We start from the raw sequence: 23,643 nt of genomic DNA, 5'->3' as shown, positions 1-23,643 counted from the left end.
CATTTTATGCTCCCATCACCACCATCTACGTAGAACTCAAGCATGATTCCTCAGCCGTCAATACTCTCAACCACGGCCACGACCTTCACGATTGGGAAACCAACATGCACGGACAAGATTGCGACCCGTGTAGCAAGGTAGTCGACCCGCCCTACACGATGGGCTAGCGCTAAAACTCATCGTCGATACCGCCCAGCCACAAACTCCTAGGGTTTGCAAGAGAAACCATAAGTTTTCGACTTTTTTTAATGGAGATAAGAGTTGAAGTTAAATAGTCATTTTTCTCATAAAAACAAAGTGTTAAATCACGTTTTAAAACAAAATTAAAAACGTATATATAAAATCAATTGGCACTTTGATCTCATCAAAGACAGGGACACACCCCGCGCGGCCTCTTGTGGTGAAGCTAGCACTTGGGGCATTTGATGAGCAACTTCTGTTTTTCCTTGAGATTGATGAGTCAAACAACAAACATAGGCAGTTGCAATTGGTCACCCAATGAGTCGTGCAACAGAGTAAAAGGTATAGTTTGTTTTCTTCGATGAATCATCATCTCAAACAAACAAAAAGCTCACATCAACGTAACGATAATAACTACACTCCCCCTTGTTCAACCACCTTGGAAGCTAAGCCGTTCATGGCGGAATCGGCTATGAAACAACCCCAAGAAACTCTACACCATTCACAAACCCATCCAAAACCCTCGTCTTTATCACATTTTGGCTCCACCCTTTCATCATCATCATCTTCATTACAACAAGACTTCAAGTACCAGAGTACCACAGAAATGAGAACTGAGAGGGAGGTGTCAAGAGAGGCTGTGATTGTGGCGGTGGACGCAAAAAGGAGCAAGGAAAACTTGGAAACAGTGGACTGGGCCTTCAGATACTTGGTTCGTCCAGGAGACATCCTCCTTGTCTTGGGAGTTTTGCATGATGACCAACTCGGACAACCCAAGAAGCACTCCTGCTTTCCCTCCTTCAATTTTCTCTCAGCCACCAGCCATTGTAATTTCCTCGTTTTCACGAGCTCCGAAAGCATTTTTGTTACCTAATATGACACCCCAATGTGTTTGATGTAATTCCTAATAGAGCGTCTGTTTTGCAGGCGAGAGATCAGGAATGGTTGACCACGAGGAACTGGATTCTATCGAGCTTAAAGAGACATACGAGAAAAGGAGAGGAGAGTACCAGATTAGCCTCCAAACTATAAGGCGCCAATGCCAAAGCAATGATGTTGGTGATTGTAACTACTACAAGCCAGTATAAGTTTTGGCAATGTAATGCATACTTTTTAAGTACCTGTTGTGGTGTGCAGGTGAAGTTGCAACTTAAATTCGCAGCGGGGTATTGTCCTGCGGGATTGGCAATTGAGGAAGCACGAAACCTTAATACCCGGTGGATCGTATTGGACAGGTATAATCTCACGGCACTCCACGCTATATAACAAAGTTGGGCAAGCATTTCACAGAGCCAATGAAAATCAGTTACTTCATATGCTTCTACTCTTCACTACTAAGTGGAATCAGTAAAAGTGGAACCAATGAACTGCCATGCTATCATAGTTTAAAATGGCAAATTAAGAATCAGAGAGAGATTATAGCATTGAATGTAGATCATGATAAGGGAGAGGTATGGAACAGAGTAATGATGTTTTTGTAAGTCCCCCATAATTTGGGTCAAATCTTATTTACTTGCAGTCTTCAAAAATCTCTTAGGATTTTAATTGAGTTCAAGTCTCTCATGTAATAAACCGGGTTACATATTGTGCTCTACATAGAAGGTTTGCAGTGATTTTAAAACTTCATGTATTCTCAGTTTTCCTTCTTCACATTGTGCTCATTTTTCTGACTATTGTATTTTGGCTTGCCAGTCACTTTAGGAAATCCCAACTTTTTCTACGGGGACATGTAAGCTGCAACATTGCAGTAATGAAGGGTAAAGATTTCGCTACCTTGATGCTGTCAGAAGCTACCCCACCAGACATCTTTCCTGGAAATTCTGAAGAAAGTTACAATTCAGCTCCTATAGACAATCCTATGGAAGTGCCTACTAAAATTTTAAGTCCTGATCAATTAAGAAAGTCACATGCACCCGCACCTCATCGTCAAAATCCTTGTTGCTACCCAATGTCTATGAGAACTGGCTTCCCTCGAGTATTTTCGCACAATGAACTTGAAGTGATAACAAATGGCTTTGCTGATGACTATATATCAAAAGAAATGGAGGGCTTGAAAGTTTACCTAGGAATATTGCAAGACACAACTGTTTTAGTCAAGTCTTATGAAGAAGTAAATGAATGCTTCTGGTCAATGCTAGTGATCCTTTCTCGGGTATGTCACCGCAATATCATGAACCTTGTAGGGTACTGCTACACTGGTGCTGCTGCATACTTGATCTTTGACTTTCCATGTTTGGATAACATGGAATACAACTTGCGAAGTAAGAACGACCACTTTTCTAATTGAGTTACCACTATCTGCAAAAGATAATTTCTAATGCATACTGCTTTTAAAAGGTTTAGTTTAATTACGACAGTATATTAGTATTTTGCAAAGATGAACTTACACATACCCATGTTGGTTAACGAATACATTGCATTCACGAGGCAATAATGCTTCTGTATAAGAAATTATGGACCCCTAGCCTGTGAAAACCTAAGAGACGACTGGTGGTACTAGGTAGCTTGTTCTTGCAGGCAAGGCATCCATGTCATACAGCTTCATTCTGATGAACCTGAGTCATGAAATTACCTCATCCTATATTCCTTGTGCCTCCTATTTGTCTGAAGTATTAACATAATGTCCATGCCCCATCGACTACTCTCACATAATCAATGAGTGTTGTCTTCAACATGAAACCATATCTCGATAGTTTATTTTTATTTTTTTGGTGAGAGCAAATGAAGCTATATAGGCCTTGCTTTCTTAATGCTATAATTATTACTCGAACATAAAATATTTAAAGGCTTCATCCTCATGTTTTTCAGTCTGGAGTCTCTGGACTAAAATTTCAGTTTTGTTAGTATTTAACTGAGGTCTATCATTTGTAGTTGAGGAATTGGCTCAGAAGCTGGGGTGGAAAGCAAGGTGGTATATTGCTCTAGAGATAGGCGGAAGCTTGCGCTATCTTCATGAGGAATGTGCTGATGGTTCTATTGTTCACAAATCTGTTTGTTCATGTAGTGTTGCACTTTCTCATGATTACTCTGCAATGGTGAGTTCTGATGCTCCACATACCTATATGGGAACAACATTATGGGTAAATTATGAACTTAAATAAATTGCAGTCAGATTGAACTCCAAGGACTTCATACTTCCCTTTTTCTTTTTTGTTCAAAACAAATTGTGCACCGCACTCTTTTTTCTTTCTTAAGTAACAGTTCAAAGAATCACAGCAACTAAAAATTTCGTGATAGCATCACGAACAATTCAATTTCTTACTACTCACCATCCACCATCAATTTGTTGCTATTTGGAATTATGCCTATGGAAAGACTTGCACTGCTATAAGAGAAGACGTTACACCAGATTGATCTGATGCTTATTGAAGCCAATTGAAAAATCTATCTGGGATTCTCCATAATTTATTGATATTTGTTGTTTCTCTCCTGTCACTGAATAATTGGCTTTGTCTGTTACTGAAGCTTTCCAGATTCGCAACTGCTGAATGGCTTGCTGAATGTGTTCCCCATGATGAAGATTTGATTGCCAGGTAAGAGAACTTAAATGTTATGATTGTAATACAAGTGTAATCCTTTTTCTATCTGCCAAAACTAAAAAACAAAACAAAACAAAACACTTGATCATGCTGGTATGATGGCTTATCATTTTATCTGCTGTGTGATGTTTAAAAGATGCTCAAATTTCGAAGAAGACGAGAGACTTTTTGTAGATGTACGCGGATATGGGAAATTCCTCCTGGAGCTTATTACAGGAAAAAGTGCATGTAGCTTTCCAAACCAAGGGAAGGATCAGTCCATGATTGACTGGGTAAGATCTCTGGGACAATGTAAAGCTAGTGGTTCCTCTCATTTGTCCTAGAGCAACTTAAAATACAAATTTGCTTCTTCTAACAGAGCAAGTATTTGGTCTTTTCCATAACAGGCATTGCCACTTCTAGAAAATGGTGCGCTTAGGAACCTAATGGACTGCCGAGTGACAGAAAGTGCTGGTGACCGTAGATTGGTACGTCAGATGGCCCATGCTGCATTGCGCTGCCTAAATGTTGATTCAGATCACAAACTTTCAATAAGCGAGGTAATGAAAATAAAATACAGTTGTTATCTAGCTTTTACTTCTCATATTCATCATACCGCTTTATTTAAACATTTTCCAATCCCAGTTGATATTCAAATTCTTCTTCCCAAGAATGAAATGTGAAAAACAAATGTGTTCAGACAAATTACCATAATGAACTGATCATGAATTCATGATCTCAAAATGAGCCACATAAACAATGGAAATTAATGAATTTGTTAAGAGTGTTTACAAGCTCAAGTTACCCTCTCGAACACAACTGTAATTGGACTCTAAGCCTCTGTGAGGAGCAATTTCCTTTTGCTAGTTTAGACTTTTTCAATTATTCAAATGATTTTTAATTTGCAAAAGCTTTTCTACAGTATTTAATTTACCTGAAATTACTTTAGATTCTTTATAACACAAATGAAAAGAAAAACAACAGTATGAATGGAATATTGAGCCAGTAAATTGCTTCTATATATTTCTATAGTACTAGAACTAATGGATGGAGTTATTTTTTACAGGCCTTGGCCATTGTTCGAGGTGATGAACTTGTGGTATCCGTTCAAGCCCTGAAGATTTTTGAATAACTCCAGGAAATTACTTTTTTTTTTGTTAGTAGTTTATTATACAAATATATCTATATATATATATATGTGTTTAAGGAAAACGTAAATTAACAAAGAGAATGAGAGAGAGTAATGTTGCAGAGAGAATGGAGATTCAAGTGTATTATTCATCTCACAAAGGAGTGTATTTATGGGAATACAAAGCTAGTGTGAAAGCTCCAAGAGAAACTCAATTTGGTAACATTCTTCTCTTGGTTGATTGAGGGCTGCAGCTCCACATGGTGGCTGTAAAGATCATATTTGCCATGCTTGTTGCCTCTTGGCATAAAGCATGTCATACAAGTCCTCATACACTCAAGTACCTATGTTTATACACTCAAATACCTATTACATGATTTAGACATTTATACTATGACTCATGTATACTACAACATGACTCATATATACTACAACACTCCCCCTTGGATATTTCATGTCAATAGTATTGTCTAGGCCGTGCGCTTCTAAGTTGCCTCGTTAAAAACCTTGCCAAGTAGTAAAACCCTGTGGGAAAAAACAACCTTGGTCGAAGGAGAAAAAGAGCACAACGCGCGTTGAGTGTGGAGTATGTTTCTGGATACTCCCCCTGATTTAGACTTCTCCTTGTGTCTCCCAAACGTGGTGCTTCTCTCGTTGCCTCATTAAAAACTTTGCCGAGAAACAAAAACCCTGTGGGACAAAAATAACCTTGGTCGAAAGGGAAAAAGAGCACAACACACTCTTCACATTTCGAGACCATATATATAGACATCTCCCCCTTGTGCCGCTCAAACTTGGCGGTGACGCTTCATCCGTTGCCTCGTTAAAACCTTACTCGAGTGTAAAACCCTGTGGGACAAAAACAAGCTCGAGGAGGAAAAAGAGTACAACACGTCCTTCACTTTTCGAGATCGACCATGTTGACATCATAACTCCCCCTGATGTCGATATCTCCCCCTGATTGCTTCAACCATGGGAGTTCGGATAACCTTTCCAATCCGATGTTTTTCACATGTTTCTCGAATGTGGATTTATGTAACGACTTCTAGTGAATAAGTCCGCTACATTATCCTTTGATTGGATTTGATTCTTTTCAATCTTGAGGAGAGTCTGTTGTTGCTGATTATGCTTGGTGTTGTCGCTTTTGATGTAGCCTTGCTTCATTTGTTCAAAAATAAGCAGCATTATCCTAATTGCTTGTAGGCTCATCTGTGGTAGACTTCAAACCACAACTATTCGAACATGCGTAACTATGGATCCAATCCATATACATTCACGAACCACTTTGTGAAGAGCAATAATCTCTGCATCATTCGAAGTATAGCGACTAAAGTCTATTCTGTAGACCTCTAAGATATCGCGGTCTTACCCATGGTGAACACTTAACCAGTTTTTGGGAAGACCTTGTATGGGTTATGAGATACCCAACATCAGCAAAACCTTCCAAAACACTTATGTTGTTTTGGGGTGGGGATAGAAAACGAAGGCCAGCGTTGGCGGCGTTTCTGGTTGTAGGGATAGAATAAGCCCATATCAATCATACATCTCAAGTATCGAAAGATATCTTTTTACACCAATTCAATGGTGTTGCGTTGGAGCAGAGCTATACTTTTAGCTAACAAGTTCATGGTAAAATGAGATGTCCAGTCTTGTGTATTTGAGCTAAGTATAATAATGCGCTTATTATACTTAAAGTAAGGCACTACTGCCTCTAGTACATCTTCGTCATCATCCTTTGTACGAAGAGGATCCTTTTCAGGATTAAGACTATGCACGATCATGGAGGTGCTTGAAGGCTTGACCTTGTCAAAATGCCTAAGCTTTTATTAGCACGATGCTTCAAGTTTCAAACCGAGGCATAATCGTGTTCTCCCAAAAATCCTTCATCTCAAACTCGGATTTCAAGTGTTCAGCGGTTTCCCTTAGCTCTTTAAGGGCTTCTAATGAAGATCATGTCCAACATGAACCGCGATAGAATCCGAAACTTGTTTATGAAAACGCGAGGGCATATCCCTTCCCAATCAAGTAGTCACTTCAGTGAGCGTTTCAAACTTTATTGCAAACGCGCTCCGTGGTCTAGAGCCACTTGACTTGGGTAAATAAAGTTCATCATGTACTTTCATATATATTCTGTATCTAGATCCCCATAGAGATACGTAGTGACCACATTTATAAGCTGCATGTTCAGTTATTCGGGAACTACCAAACTGACAGGGCAGTGGAGTGCAATGACATCCATTACTAGAGAATATGTCTCATCGTAGTCAATTCCAGGGCGTTTTTGTGAGAAGCCTTGCTCCATAAGGCGAGATTGTCATCTCTTTTTCTCAACACGCTTTCTAACGAAGACCTATTAATCAATAGGTTTTATGTAAGGAGGTGTTGGCATCACTTGGCTCAAAGACCTTCCTCTTTGTTTAGAGAATCCATCTTAACCTGGATCGCATCTTTCCTTTTTAGGCCAAATTTCTCTATGTTGGTATTCATGCTTCAACAGAGTGTGGTTCGATATCATCGTACTCAACAAACTCATGCGCAATAAAATGCGCAACTACATCATCAATTATGATGGAGTTTCTATCCCACGTCTCATGTACACTAGTGTAATTTTCATAGAGCTCTATATTCTCAGGAATAGGTTCTGATGTTTGAGGCGTCCCCCAACGATAACCATAATCCGGAAGATACTCATGAGACGGATGTTGAGTGTGATCCAAGGATTGGTTTGTGCCAAAGTATCATTCGAATCCACTGGCCTCCCATGCATCTTAGCTAGAGCCATGGCCTGTAACGCCAGAGTGCCACTCTCTATGGCGTTGGCGCCTTGCCTACCTCTATGTAGGGTGGCGCTACGTCCTCTTGTAGGGACGTCCTTCCTTGTAGGCATATTTGCAGCAAATGTGTGTGATCTTGTCACTTTAATAGGGATCGAGATGAGACATAGTGGGGACAGACCACGACAATTCCTGTCGTTCCTACTGAACATTCATGTTCTTATCTCCCCCTAACGACGGGGAGACTGTCTCATCAAAGTGATATTTTAAGGAGATTGCCTTGCAAGGGCATTAAGTGGCGGACGATTGTTGGAGTCTCAAATCCAACTGAGTTGCTCACTCGTTTTGAAGGACCTATCATAGTGTGCTGTGGCGGCGCAATTGGCACATAAATGGCTCACTCGAATGTGCGTAAGTACAAAATACTTGTACCCAGCCACTAGCTGTAACGCAGAGATACATTGAGTGGCGGTAGGTCGGAGATGATTTAGCATAGTTGTATGCGATATTGCATCACCGCAAGCGGTTTATAAGGAGATTTGGTGCTCATCACCAATGTCCAAACTATCATCGTAGTTATTTCCGCGAGACCATTTGGGTGTGTATATGGGAATGTGATGTCCAACATCTCCCATTGCAATAACCATCGAAACTCTTCGATGTAAACTCTCTAGCATAGTCAAACCCGATTGACTGAATAGGATGATCCGGGGAGTGAGCCCGTTGTCATATGATATGTGCTAGGAGTATAGCATAAGCAGCTTTTACAGATGGACAATGGCACAACATGTGACTAGCGTGTTTGCGTGTCAACCAACAACATGAGATATTTAAACGTCCGCAAGTTGGTTGAATGGGTCCATATATATCAATTTGGATTCTTTGCAAGAATGGTATTTAGTGTCTTTTGCATAGGATGGTCTCGATCCTACCTGTTAACGTTAGTGACCGAGGGGTCTCTAGTTAGCTTTAGAGAGAGAGAGAGAGAGAGTGAGTGACACAAGCGAAGTATAGTGGTTCGCCTCCTGCCTTAGCGGGAGACTACGTCCACTTGAAAGCTTAACTAGTGTGTGTTGAGCCTTGCGGCCTAACATGATTAAAAAGTGTGTTGTAATGGAGTGTGGAGTAAGTGGGAAGGAGTCTCCTTTTATAGGGGAAGGAGGCTATCTTCTTTACATGGTTTTCGATGTGGGACAAGCAAAGATAACTATTCTAGTGTAGAAATGCCTATTATGGAGGCAACTTGGCAAGGCCGGAAAGGTGGCTTCCCGGCGACGGATTTACGACTTCCGGATACCGTAGCGTAGCTTGAACATAGGGCTACAAGATGCAAGTAGCGGTTGGGCCTCACCATGGCTTGTGGGTGTCCCAAAGAGGGTGTTAATTATGCTTGGTGAGATAGCAAACTAGTCTTGCTAGTAGAGGTATCTACAAGTCCCCGAAGTCCCCAAGTAAGAGGAGCTTCTTGGTTGGGGAGTTATACATATGATGTCACCAAGCATAAGTAACCGGGCGGTACGGAGCCCCTACACTACCTTTGCTAGAAAGCAAGCTTTGCAAAATGAAAGATATCCGTGTGTTTTAATATATGGATCATCATATCATGACCTGGATGTTCCAACCGGTCGTGCCAAAGCTTATATGTGTCAGAATCCCATAAGTCATCTCTTTATGACATGGTTTGATTTAATGACTTGAATAGTGGCTGCATGCAACCCACTAGAGCGACACATAAGTTCCTCTAATACTCGTTTATGTCCGTAGTCATTAGAGGTGATGCAAAGGAACTCTTTTCCATTCTCACCATGTGTTTTCACATGAAAACCATTGGCTCTTTATATCTTTCAAATAATAAAGTTCGGATTTTAACACATGTCCATGACATTGAATAATAATGCGACACTTTATTAATAGTCAATGATTACATCAAAGTTTTCCAAAGTCTATTCCAAAATCAAACTTTAGAGACAAATTGTAGTCACTCAATCCGTTTGGTAACTCCAATAAAATATGATCAGGTAAGTAGAGAGATGTTGGTGGAGCGAGGCTCGCTTAAATACCCCGATCTCAATTACTTTCCTAGACATCATATTTCATTGGGTGCGCCACTGAGAAAGAGTTAATACAATTGTCTTTTATTGACTAAGGCACATTTGCCGTTTTTGGAAAATAGAAAAGACTATTCTAATCAAAGTCTGCGGCATCCTCGTGCTCTTTATTTGCAGCTTGGAAGTCTTCAGTGGTGAGAGTGATATCTTCACCATCTTTATCTTCAGCAAGATTGATTTCTTGCTCTCTCAATTGCCTATACTCCTTGTAGCTTGCAACTAGTTGGGTACTTGCATGGCATTGCTTGAACCAGTGCTCAATTGATCCATATCGATGACACATGTCATTGTGGTTAGCTCCCTTTATTTGAGGTGCAGGTTGTGCACGTTGTGGATATGACCTAGGAGGGTTGCTGCTACTACCATATCTCATGGTGCGACCTCCACGTACGGCTGGTGTTGCCATATCCACCTCTCCCACGTGTGGCGTTGCCATCCCGTGTGCCCGCTCTATAGTTGCGGTTTCCTTCCTTATTGGGGCGGTTATATGGACTTGTTCGTCCTCCATATCCCTTGTTATTAGGGTACCGCTCCTTGCGCCCTCTTTTGGGTGCAATATAATTCGCCTCACGAACGCTCTTGGTTCCTATAGGCCTTGAATTATAATTCTTTACGAGGATGTTGTCGTGCTTTTCAGCTACCGACAAAAACATTTATGAGCTCATTAAACCTCGTAAGTCGTCCAACATTGAAGTCAGTGCGATATTGCTTTGACAGTATAAGTGCTGCGACAGGGAAGGTGGAGAGAGTCTTCTCAATTAGCTCTTCTTCTGTGAGAGGTTTTCCACAGAACCTTAACATAGCTTTGAGGCGAAGAGCTTCTGAATTGTATTCAGAAACAGACTTGAAGTCGGAGAAGCGTATATCATTCCACTGAATCTTCAAGTGATCAGGGAGGATGGTATCTTGGATATTGCCAAAGCGCTCTTCTAGCGCTACCCATAGCTCTCTTGCATTCTTGATCGACATATACTCCAACCTGAGTGCTTTGTCCATATGACGTCGCATCAAGATAATTGCTTGAGCATGCTTTATGGGTGTTCGATAGAACACAAGGCCCTGGTGAGGCGCCTGGATTATGGGCAATATCTCCCTCGAAGTGAGATAGTTCTCAACATCGGTTACCCAGCTATAGTAACCTGAGCCTGTTGAGTCAAGCATAGGAAAATCGAGTCTAGGTTCATTCGACATCCTGAGAATAAGAAAAGAAGATATATTAGTTTCGGAGCTAAACTTCCACGAAAACTAAAATAATAAGATTTCCGAGCTATGCTACCAAGAAATCAACTTCCAAGAATATTTAGATTAGATCGAAACAATGATGTTTATATGGTCATAAATCGATGCTTACGGACGCTCTTAGTCCGAAGTCTTATGAACACTCTTAGTTCATTGATTACGAACGCTCTTAGTTCGTATAGCGTGAATCCCCACGATTCAATGCTTACAGACGCTCTTAGTCCGAAGTCTTATGAACACTCTTAGTTCATTGATTACGAGCGCTCTTAGTTCATATAGCGTGAATCCCCACGATTCCGCTTTCTGATTGTAAGTTCCTGGGAAAAACAAGAGAGGAAAAAGAAATAAAAACTCAAAAGCGGGAACTTTTAGTAAGAAATACCTCGAAATAGTGTTGTCGAAAAATCACCGAAAAGTGTCCGGAAAGTCGCCGGAAAAGTATCCGAAAAGTTGCCGGAAAAGTCGCCGGAAAGTTGTCGGAAAAGTCGTTGGAAAGTTGTCGGAAAAGTCGCCGGAAAAGTGTCCGAAAAGTTGTCGGAAAAGTCACCGGAAAGTTGTCGGAAAAGTCATCGGAAAGTGTCCGAAAAGTCGCCGGAAAGTTGTCGGAAAAGTCGCCGGAAAAGTGCTCGGCAGCTGCTGCGCAGCGTCTCGGCGGATGCTCGGCAGCTGCTGTGCAGCGTCTCGGCAGGTCCTACGCAGCTGCTCGGCAGGGCTTCGACAGCGGTTCGGCAGCGGTCCGATTTTCTGGCCGCCGGTTCAGGCAGTTTCTGGCCGGTTCTGGTGGTTCTGAGACCGGTTCTGGACTCCTTGGATCAAGGGCTTTGATATGTGGTAGGGTTTGGGGGTTTGTTGTAGGTTTGGAAAAATGACTTTGTTGGATTTGAACTTGCTCTACTCTTTGTTGATTTTTGATTCTAATTCTAGAGCAACATCGTGCTGATAACGTGTTTAAGGAAACCGTAAATTAACAAAGAGAATGAGAGAGAGTAATGTTGCAGAGAGAATGGAGATTCAAGTGTATTATTCATCTCACAAAGGAGTGTATTTATAGGAATACAAAGCTAGTGTAAAAGCTCCAAGAGAAACTCAATTTGGTAACATTCTTCTCTTGGTTGATTGAGGGCTGCAGCTCCACATGGTGGCTGTAAAGATCATATTTGCCATGCTTGTTGCCTCTTGGCATAAAGCATGTCATACAAGTCCTCATACACTCAAGTACCTATGTTTATACACTCAAATACCTATTACATGATATAGACATTTATACAATGACTCATGTATACTACAACATGACTCATATATACTACAACAATATGCTAAAACAATAGAACAACATTTATATATAGCTAGCTAAACAGAAGACGAAGTCGCAGTATATCACGCAAACTGGATGTTATCAGGTTGATCTGCGCATGAATATTTTGTGATCAAACAGACAAACAAACTAAAGATTGCCTTTACCTGTAACATTGGAATGCAACCGTGTATAACTGTATATATATATACATGAACAAAAATATGAAAACAAAAGCATTCAAAAGTTGACATGGAGACTTGGCTGCTTAGACCATTCTCATCTGTCACTACAGAATCATTTCCGATTTCCTTCACTCATTTGTTAGCTGGAACCACTTTGATCATTGCAGTTCTCCTTTTAAAATTCACATCCAAGAGGATATATCTAATTGATTTCACCTGCTATCTGCCTCCTGGTAGATTGCGGGTTCCAAAGTCGCACTTCATCGAACATGTGAAGCTGTCTAACGTCAATGGCAGAGAGGGTATCGACTTCCAAGTCAAGGTATTGGAAAGATCAGGCATTGGATCAGAGACTTGCACGCCTACTTCATTGCACGAGATCCCGCCTCGTGGGTCTTTGGATGATACTTGAAAAGAAGTTGAAATGGTTCTCTTCACTGTTGCTGAAGACCTTCTTTCCAAGCACAAAGTAGATCCTAAAAGCATTGACATTCTTGTGTCAAACTGCAGCATTTTCTGCTCAGCACCATCCATTAGTTCTATGATCATAAACAAGTTTGGATTTCGAAGCAACATAAAGAGCGTCAACCTCAGTGGAATGGGCTGCAGTGCTGGAATCTTGTCAATTTGTTTGGCCAAAGATCTTCTCAAAGTTCATAAAAACTCATTGGCATTAGTCCTCAGCATGGAAGCTGTAACTCCCAATGGCTATGCGGGTAAGAAAAAATCAATGCTTCTTCCCAACATCTTGTTTCGGATGGGAGGAGCTGCTATTCTACTATCGAATAGGAAGCAAGACAAGGGAATGGCAAAGTATGAGCTTGAGCATCTTGTTCAAACCCACATTGGTTCGGATGACGAAGCATACCAATCTGTTTTCCAGAAATCAGATGATGGAGTTGAAGGGGTCTCACTATCAAGAGCCCTACTAAATGTGGCAACAAAAGCTCTAAAAACAAACATATCATCTCTGGGGCCACTTGTGCTACCAAACTCCGAGCAGCTTCGGTTCGCATGGTCCATGATCCGTAAGAAACTCTTGTTTTTGTCAAGACAGAAGGGAGCTTATGTGCCAAATTTCAAGAAGGCGATCCAACATTTCTGTATACATGCTGGTGGAGAGCAGTGATCGATGGCATAGAGCAAAATCTGAAACTGCAGAAGGAAGATGGAGAGGCTTCAAGAATGACATTACATAGATTTGGAAACACATCATCTTCTTCAATCTGGTATGAGCTTTGCTATTTGGAAACAAAAGGAAGGGTGAAGAAAGGAAACAAAGTTTGGCAAATTGCATTTGGAAGTGGCTTCAAGTGTAACAGTGCAGTTTGGAAATGCATTTCAGATGTTGATCCAACAAAAAGAAATGCATGGTCAGACAGCATCAATTTGTATCCTATTATTGATGATGAGATCCCAAACTAATAGCACCTGTCCACTGAGATTTAGTAAGGTAACTCAATATATACAATGTACCAATAAGGATGTTCTTTAATTTTCTCTACGTTCGACAATTAACATAAGCTTCTCATAACATTTATTATTCTTTCATCTACATCGAGAAATTTTTCAGTGCTTCCATCAAACTATGTCAGCATACTGAGGTGATTTGAGACAAAATCAAATTATAACAAATTGACGATCACGAGCGCATGGTAGTAATTAATTTTTTTTTAGAATAAAAAATATATTAAAAAAAACAACGAGGATGTGTGAATAGAGCAAAGAAAAAGGGGGAAATGATTCGAATGATATTAGATTTTATGAGCGAGTAATCTTTCACAATTCCAGTACCAAATACCATTCAGAGGACAATTGTTGTGAACCAAAATGCCATTCCAACTTATACTTAAGCAAACCCTTCCATCGAGTATGCTAACCAACAACACTTTCAATTCTTCAAATGTGAAAACCTGCTTAAAGTCAAATGTGCAAAATTGTCTTAACAAAAGAAGATAAAGAAGAGCCATTTTGTATAGCAAAAGAATTAGCAATTAGTTCCAGTCTCTGATTACATGCATGCAAGGTTATATAATCTAAAATAATACAATCTAGCACTATACATGGGTTAGTATGCCCTAAACCAGTTAAGGAAGCTTAGGTTTCAATAAGCCAAGCAGCAGACCGATTATACTGGTAGTGAAGTGTGAACCACTATAAGCATCCAACAACAAAAAATTTTTCACGGAGTGCTGAACCAACCATGGTGTAAGGTACCGGGAATTGCACAGTTTCCAACTCACTTATCTTTAGTAGATTTTGAAGCTTTTGATATCATATGCTGCTTTGATAGCATCTCAGCAATGTGATGGCGACCAAATAAGTGAGAGTTTTTCAGTATTAGGTTTCTTGTAGATGAATCCACAGTATAACCTTGTCCCGGCATCCACTGTAGTAACTGAAGAAGCAGGTCCTTCTTGTCAGGGTCTGAAATAGAACGTGATATGGCCATCTGAAATACTCCCTGTGGGATGCAGGAAGGATTCGTAGCTATATTAGTTGCCAAAGTGAAAACAGAAACAAAAGAGGTAGATGAAAAGCTTCCATTGAGGATGAAACATAGAGTTTCTACAAGGTGTACTTTTCTACAGCCCTTGATCTCAGCAGTCAGGCTCAACTATTTCTCTTCAAGAAATATTTTCCTTTCTCATCAATAGTACAACAACAACAACACAAAAAAAAAAAAAAACAAAAAAACAAAACAAAAGAGAGGTAGTGAGAGAAATCTTCCATTGAATAAGATACCAGAAGAGCGCAAAGATAGTCACACGCCCACAAAGGCGTGTGAAAGCACCAACACTTATAGCCCAGAAAATGACATGAATAAATAAGTCCAAGACAAACCCTCACCAGTTAGCCTGTTAATTCAAACAAGTGGAAATTAGGAAAGGCTAATTTTTCTTCCCTCCACGGATCCTACTATGTGGAGGGTGACATCAGTTGTCACACTATTTTTAATATCTGTAATTCTCGCCGTACTTTGACAGAACCCATGATTAGTTTGAACATGCCTAGGGCACATGCGAGTAACAGTGTGAGACTGTGAGGTATATGCCCAAACCTGATATTTGAGTTAATTAATTACAAAGTAGACTGTAATCCTGAAATCATTTCTAGAATTGCACCTGCAAAAGGACTATACTCAAGAAGGGAATTTTCTTTAGTTTTTTGCTCCTCTTATTTCTTGGAAGACGATTTACGAAAATCCAACAGTTCTCTCTTGCCATTTTTAGCCTTTTATTTGTTCCTTAGTTTAAGCAAGGAAAAGACTTCCTTTTTTCTGAAAGGTGAGGCTATTTTAACCTTACTCTCTCAATGTATCTGTTAATTTGGATTAGCAATAGGTTCCATGGTTCCACCTAAACTGTCAACAAGGAAGCAAGGCAGCCTTGAGGTTTGTCACTCAAACTACCACAAATGTGTCCACCCTAATAATTGTTCGAAATATGCATGCAAGTTTGTTCAAGAGAAAAATAATGCTCCAATTTATTAACACCCGTAATAGTTTACCTGATCAATCTTGAAACCAGAACCATCAATTGCCTTCAAAACATCATTTATCAAGTTGATATTTCCCAATTTCATAAATGCAGTTGCAAATTTCATTGTAGCAGGCTTAGAAATCAACCCCGGATTATCCTGACCAAAAGAAAAAAAAAATTAGACTAAAATTTAAAAAATAAAAAGTTAAAAAGGTCGAGACGAACAATTATAGGTTAGACAAGAAACTTGATTTAAAACTGTAGCTAACCTTGACTACTACATAAGCATCTTTGAGAAGCCTTCCTGCTACTAGAATGTGTAGAATCTTCTCATGAAGGGCCTTGCACATGGTTCGCTTACTATACCTTAGCATATTGTAAATAGAGTATGCTTCTGAATATGCTCTTATCTTACCAAGATGAAACATTAAGGAGGAACAAAGTTCCTGCAGTACAACATAGTATTTAGTCTGGTGTTTTCGGACCAAATCATATACTTGAAAAATAAAAGTTCTTACATCATCTTTACACCACAAAGGATTCTGATATTTCATTTTTATATAAACAAATGGCTTTGTAACATTATATCAATGGTTTCATCATCTCTAGTTTTTTCTGAAGGCCATTCTTTTGTTTTTCCTTCATTTATTAAAATGAACAATAACAAAAAGGCACTGTTCAACAGGTATTATCAACAAGATGCATCTCGAGAGAATATAATACCTCATCTGGTGGGTAGCCTTTGTTGTGCATGTCCTCCATGGTCTTATAAGCAAGCATGTATAACTTCTCCTTACAGAAGTACTTTATTAGAATATGGAAGGTATTATTATCAGGTATGATTTTTAATTCATCCATTTTTCTCAGCATTTCCATTACACTATCCATTTCACCTGCTCTGCAATAGGCACAGATCATTGTATTCAACATAACCAAATCATATTTGTCATAAGTTCTTTCAAAATCCTTAGCCAACTGCTTTGCATCATCTACAAGCCCACCTCGGCAGAAAGCAGAAATCATGATACTGTAGGAATATCCATCTGCAAGTGGGGAAAAATAATAAAGTTGCAGCACTATGTACAAAAATAAACTTCTGCACAGGAAGGAAGGTTCTGCAGGAAAATATCAACTTTATTTCTTAAAGCTCCATATAAATTTATACTACTTGTGGATGCCACTTATTGTGACAGAATAAGGATTAGTTATCTGTTAACGAGGCTATGTAACAGCAAGTAAATATCTGTTAACAAGGCTATGTAAGAGCAAGTAATTTGTGCAGAGCATCTGTAAAGACCATACAAATAATCAAGGATTTCTTCTTCAGAGTATGAATTAACACCAGGAATAGAAGAAGACACAAATACACAGCATCTTTCGCATGGTTCATAACCATACATAGTTTTGAAGACAACAATTCCATTAGTCCTATGGCTTTCAGTGTATTGTGTGTTAAAAGTAATAATCATATGCATATCAAAATAACAGATAGCTTGCTCTGAGGGTTCGTCTCTGGTAAAAGTTGAAAGATACCTGATCGTACGGATTTCTCCTTCATTTCATCAAAAACCAATTTAGCATCTTGTATACGCCCAGCCTTAGCAAGGGCATCCATCAATAGACAGTATGGCATCTACAAATAAATGTAATTGGATGAGCTAAAGAAGAAAAAAAAAAAAAAAACAATTTACGATAGCGAACTAAAACAATGCACCTAATGATGGATGCATAGAAAACCTTCAATCAATTTTCCAAGAAAAGCAAAAGTATTCTTATCAAAAAAGAACAACAACCTTACAAAAGCCTCAATAATCATGGTGATCACTTTTAAAAGTTTTCCACCAATCTTTGGGTCAAGTTAATGGGATTAGCTCATGATAAGTCGCAGGTGCAAATGTTACAGAGGAAATATATAAACAAATGAAGTTCCTAAACATATGATAGCAGCATGGTGGTCCAATAGTTCACAAGCAAACATTACAGTAGCTAAAACTTCAACAAGATAAAGATTACAAGCTAATACCACATAATTTAGAAAACAAAGGATCATTGGGATTTAAGGTACAGAAATACTTAAAGAGAATGCCAGAAGAATTTATCTAATGCAACTTTACCAATTATTTTGATAGATAACTTCAGGAAATGAGACAAAAGTTAATACCATCTGTGAAAGCAAACAAAAATGGTTTCACAAGGATGTGCACTGGACCTTTGCAGATGTTATCTAGAAGAGATTGAATAATTCATAATTTTGGTTACTACCCAAAGGAAAAGAAAAGAACAAAAAAAAAAGCAAATCCTATTTGTCTCTGAATCACTCCTTCCAATGAGAAATTATTACCAAAATAGCACAAAACCATAGAAATCATGGAAAAGTAGATATGTCCTGGATTTCAAGCTAATAATTATGAGGCAAAGGTTTTACTATACCTCATCTTCAGCATATCCCAAAGCTTCCAGTTCGGCTAATAAGTCTCTTGATTTTTCAAACAACCCACCTCTGACATAAGCCTTCAATAAAGTTGTCAAAATAACCTGCAAGGATTTGCAGTAGGAACAGGAAACATATTACCAAATTGATAAAATCTACATAAAAAAAATTTAGTAAGAATAAATAGGTGAACACTATGACTAGATCAGGATACCAGGATATTAGTAGTTCAAACTGAAACACCAATATGGTGGCCCATTGTATTATTTATAACGTAAGCTTTACTTAACCACTTGTACACCAGATGCCGAAAAAACATCTAAATAAAATATCGATCACACAGACTAATTCCTCTACATTTACCTTTGCACCTAAAACACAAGCAAGATTTTATCAATCAACAAATGAACAGGTAAATGATGCTATCAGATCGTAGTAATCCACATTGTTGGAAACTTAGCATAAAAAATAATGTTCGCTTGCACGTCTTAACATGTTTAATCTATTGGGAATATCGGTAAACCAACAAAGTGTCGTGTCAAAGCAATAACTGAGTTCAAATCATTGTAGTTGCAACCTCCCAATATAAGTTGCATTCCACATGGTGGGCTCTCATATGGAGAGAACCATTTAGATATAAATTACTGTTTGTCCTTGTAGCTTACGCTTTCAGAAATATTGGTGATGCAACAAACTTTATCATTAGTATTATCTTGATATGAAACTTAAGAGACCTACCACACAAGAGTACAGGGGATTTGTTGTTTGGCAAAACCTATCTCGGAAGTCTTGTTAAGCAGTCAAAACTCACGACATTTAGTGGAAGAGATCTGATGCAAATCATCTCTTTTAGAGGGGAGATTTAGCTACCAAATTTCGCAACAACCCCGACCTACTTACATGACATACGCTCTAGTATCTCATGTCTGCAGTCTTAAAAAACAAGAATACAAAAGTGCACATGGGAACTATTCTCTTATCTCTTACTGACAAAACTATACTGAAGGTATAGTTTTGTGGATTGTTATCAAAGCATTTCTTACCTCAAGGATCATTTTGATCTTAGATCATAATGTACAGTATGCTGTGGACTGAATTCTTAATTATTTGATATCTTAAACTGAAGGCCACCCTACCAAGTATATAACTTGTGCTCTGTGTTTGTCAACTTTACTTTACAGCCAATACAGATGGATACATTTACATAAGTCTAAGTGCCTCATGCCAACATAGTGCCCAACTGCCAATAGAAGAACCAGTTGAACCCACCAGATCATGTCCTTCAGAATACACACATATCAACACAAATGCACAATGAGCTTTCTGTAAGCTTTCATTGTTTTTTATTATTATTTTTGTTAACAAGAACTGAGACATTTTACTAAAACAAAACAGCTGACAGAACATCCTTGACACTACAACTAACAAGGAATCCAAACAATAACAGAAAGAACCTACAAAATCTCAGAGAAAAAGAAAATAACCCCAAAGAACATCCTCACTACTACAGCTAACAAAAGCATAACAATACAAAAAGATATAGTCGCTACAGTCAGTAGTAATGGATGCCCACAGAACAGAAGAGAACCACACCCAATCCCAAAGCTCTTCCACTCCCGCCCTGGCCTATAATCCTCGAAAGTCCATCTGTTATGTTGCATGATAGAACCCCAAAAAATGCCATTGATTAGCAGCCACATAGGGGTTTAGCTCTCTTTCATTTTCTCAATGCCTGGAAAACTAATACTCAGCAAATCAGAGTACCCCTTTGAAATGACCCAACAGATTCTAATTTCCCTAGACAGGATAGCCTCTACAATTTTTAACAAAACAGGCAGTGGAGGAAAGCATGATCCATACTCTCCTCCCGAGCTGTACATAAAATGCTCAGCGCGAAAAGCAAAGAAAAGGCCTCATGACAAGATCACAGGTGACAATCCTACCAATAGCCACCGATCAGGCCAAAACATTTACTGTTGGAGGGACCATGAGTTTCAGATCTCAGAAGAAGGTGAGAGATAAGAAAGACTCTCTTTCTCACAAAAAATATTTTTGCAAGATTTGCAAGAAAACATCCCTCAGCCTTCTAACTTCCAGCTCCTTCAATCCGCTTTTGGAGGACATGAACGATCCTCTTCCAAATTTCCTAACATTACAATGAGGTCATCCACCTCCATATCACTAAACTTTCTGCTGAAAAGGTTACTGAGAAGTATCAATAAATCTTGAAATACTTTCCTGTTGTTTTAGGCAACCTATAGAATCTGGGAAACAATAGTTGCAATGGAACTTCCTCCAACCAACCACCCTCCCAGAACCTCACTCTGACCTTATTTTCCAAGTGTGAGAGAAAAGGCTCTCGTTAGAGTATATAATATGTATCTGAGGAAAGTCTTCCCAAGATTTTATATATTATACAAGGCTTACATTCCCACTGTGTGATTCTACACCGTCCCACATATAATAATATGAGCATTTTCTTGGAGTTTAGAAGATTAGACTTTGAGTGAATGACTAAAAATTTACTGATTCTATATATTATGCTACCAAATATTAGCCATGCTCTTGTGACTACCTATATGAATTACTGTTTATATGTCCCTCAGTGCAACTCTTTCAATATGGCAAATCAGAAATGGAAACAATTACTAACAGGCAAGTTTCCCATAGAGGAAACATTTATGGTAGTTGAACATGAACAAACCTTATTAGGTACTAACCCTGCAGATTTCATATCTTGCACCAAATCATCAGCCTTTTTGTAGTTCCCGCTGATAGAGTAAGCATTGAGCAAAGAGCTGTAATGGAATTCATTTGGTATATGACCTTCATCCTTCATCTGCTTAAAATAACTTTCTGCTTCCTCCCATTTATTATTTGAAGCACAGATAGCCAAAAGTGTACCATATATTACCCTGTCCATCTGCAGCTCATTATTCTGTAATTCTTGAACTAGCTCTAATGCCTTCGAATAACCGTGTTTGAATTTGATGCAACCTGCAAGCAGCTAAGGATGGTAGTGGATAATAACAACGAAGGTCGAATATACAAATAAGAAATGTAGGTCTCAAACAGTTTTTACTTCTCAGATGAAAAATGGGAAGTTCAGAAGTGAAGGTAAGTCAATGAATAAAAATGATATATATTCATATTAATATATAACAGCTTTCGTGAAGAACTAAGGAGCTCTTCTTAGACTAACCATCTACCATGTCGGTGAGTGTTAGATTGTTTTTATTTCCTTCAATTATGTAAACTGTTAACTCCTTACTTTTAATAGTTAAAAAAAAGTTCACAATCATTTGGTCACTTGACACCATTTTCACTGTGAATAGTAGTTTGTATTTGTTTGTTTTTATCAGTGTCGCTCTGCATTGCTATTTTTCAAGGAGCAAAATTTTTGTTTAAACCAGTGTGACATGAATACTGAAATGCGTACCGTACTATAGGTAACAGCATCTGGTGTTAAGCCATCCTGCTTCATCTGGTGAAATAACTTAATACTGCCATCAAACTTGCCCCTCCTGACCAGACTACCAAGAACCGAATTGCATATGTGAACGTTCTTTTTGGTTGATTCATCTTGAATGCTATTGTAAATTTCTAGTGCTTTTACGGGATTGAGGCTCTTCCCCATGAATTTTATATAGCTGCTATATGACGACGCACTAATTTTTCCATTCTGTTGCATCCATTCAAAGAGCTGCAACAATTGAAACATATCAACATATTAACAACTGGAAGAACAAATTAAATCCAATATTCAAAAATAACAACAAAAAGAGTTTTTCAAGTCATAGACCTGGGAAAGATCATGCCATCTTTTCAGCATCCCAAAATGGCGTATTATGGCATTCAAGTCTTGAACCTTCAAACTTCCACCTAATCTGAGACCATAAAGTTAATCTGAGTTAGTCATATATTCCTATATTTCAGACATGCAACCAAGTACAAAACTTATAAAAAATATAAAAACATATCAAATAATAAAATAAAAACATATCTTGTCCAATTCTTTGTATTTTTTTTCTTTTAATCAATAAAAGTCTGTTTCTTATTTAATAAAAAAATAATAATAAAACAACAGAGTCAATTGCAATTCAAACAGAAGAAGCCACCAATTACCAATTACAAAACTCAAATGTCAACTAAACGCATAATGTTCATGTTCAATACAAATTTCATTACATAAAAAGAAGAAATATTAGATAGATGAAAGTAAAAAAAAAAAAAAAAATGAAACTACCTTGGAAGAGCAGATTCCAAGTCAGAGGACTGTTGGACTTGAAGAATTGCCGATTGTCTAGCCAAATATTGCTTGGAGTGAGGCCTTGTGACCCTCCTAGTGTCAGAGTTGGGAGGCTGCCGGCGGAGGGGCTCTTTGTCAAGAGTTGTGGCAGCACAACAAACATGAGAAGTATTCAGTCTTGTGCTCCAAGGTGTCACTGAGGGAATAAATGGAACGGAGTTGCAGCAGAGGACATGTTGGACACCAACACCGAGTGCCGACACCTCCATTTCGGTTTGTGAGGGTGATAGCAGGATAAGTGTCCGAGCTGAGAAGACAGTGATAATTGTAAATTAAACAACAATAATTAATGCAATTTAATTTATTACAGTCTTGGGCAAAGTCTCACACAATTGCAATCTTGATAATAACCAGTAAAAGAGGAATAAACTACCCAAATTCAGTTGAGCAGGAGACTGTGCCCGCAAAACGAACGAATAGTTTGGGCATATCAAGTGAAAATTGAGATTGACAGTAAATGGGGAATGGAAAATAACACCAATTCCCAACATTTAATCTCATCCCTTACCTTTCTTTGTCAACCAAGCATTTCCCAGCCAGCAGAATTTCACACTTTGTTCGTTCTTCTTCTTCTTCTTCGTATCACTTGAGGACCCAATAAGAGAACAAAATCTCAATTATGTGGAACCAATTATCACAGATAGAACAAATTTCTCACCACCACCGGTAGCAAATAAATTTCTTCAAGCTTTTCCTTTGTGTTTTTTTTTTCCTTAATTTTTTGTAGCCAACCGGAGCGCAGCGCTCTTTTCATTTCATTTTGTATTGTCAGTTTGTCTGTTTTACCATTTTAGCCTCACTGTAAAAATAGACCTTAAACCCCTCCCCACCCCCGCCCCCCCGCCGCCCCCCCCCCCCCCCAAGTTAACTAACTCCTTTTGAATCGGAAAAATTTTATTAACACATCCCTAAATACTTAATACACATTCTAATTTTTTTACATTTAAAATCAGATTATATAGGTAAATGAAATGACTGAAAAGACATTCATATT

At 38.7% G+C, this 23,643-nt stretch overlaps 2 protein-coding genes and 1 pseudogene across 4 annotated transcripts; 2 read left to right on the top strand and 1 right to left on the bottom strand.

Moving 5' to 3' along the window:
• Positions 1-220: 220 nt before the first annotated feature.
• On the top strand, positions 221-5,221 carry LOC133745908 (protein kinase STUNTED-like). Its single transcript, XM_062174071.1, has 9 exons — positions 221-1,007; positions 1,108-1,235; positions 1,318-1,415; positions 1,873-2,441; positions 3,052-3,215; positions 3,646-3,713; positions 3,856-3,991; positions 4,106-4,258; positions 4,765-5,221. Exons 1-9 carry the CDS (start codon positions 542-544, stop codon positions 4,828-4,830), a joined length of 1,848 nt encoding a protein of 615 aa, XP_062030055.1. The 5' UTR covers positions 221-541; the 3' UTR covers positions 4,831-5,221.
• A 7,057-nt stretch (positions 5,222-12,278) lies between these two features.
• On the top strand, positions 12,279-14,174 carry LOC133745893 (3-ketoacyl-CoA synthase 7-like; annotated as a pseudogene).
• A 204-nt stretch (positions 14,175-14,378) lies between these two features.
• On the bottom strand, positions 14,379-23,348 carry LOC133745892 (pentatricopeptide repeat-containing protein At1g10910, chloroplastic). Of its 3 annotated transcripts, none has more exons than XM_062174054.1 (11): positions 23,158-23,348; positions 22,587-22,896; positions 22,143-22,227; positions 21,780-22,043; positions 21,045-21,347; positions 18,340-18,444; positions 17,443-17,542; positions 16,633-16,952; positions 16,179-16,355; positions 15,938-16,066; positions 14,379-14,891 (listed from the first exon to the last, which is right to left on the bottom strand). In XM_062174054.1, the coding sequence occupies exons 2-11, from the start codon at positions 22,856-22,858 to the stop codon at positions 14,667-14,669; spliced, it is 1,980 nt and encodes a 659-aa protein (XP_062030038.1). In that variant the 5' UTR covers positions 22,859-22,896; positions 23,158-23,348; the 3' UTR covers positions 14,379-14,666. The 3 variants fall into 3 exon arrangements, with proteins under 3 accessions (XP_062030038.1, XP_062030037.1, XP_062030039.1); XM_062174053.1 differs by lacking the exon at positions 23,158-23,348 and adding an exon at positions 23,023-23,152; XM_062174055.1 differs by lacking the exon at positions 23,158-23,348 and adding an exon at positions 22,978-22,999.
• Positions 23,349-23,643: the final 295 nt, after the last annotated feature.

The sequence above is a fragment of the Rosa rugosa genome, chromosome 4 (assembly GCF_958449725.1).
Source record: "Rosa rugosa chromosome 4, drRosRugo1.1, whole genome shotgun sequence".
Lineage (NCBI taxonomy): Eukaryota > Viridiplantae > Streptophyta > Magnoliopsida > Rosales > Rosaceae > Rosa > Rosa rugosa.
The sequence above is the reverse complement of the archived record's forward strand: the minus strand, read 5'-3'. Positions and strand labels throughout refer to the sequence as shown.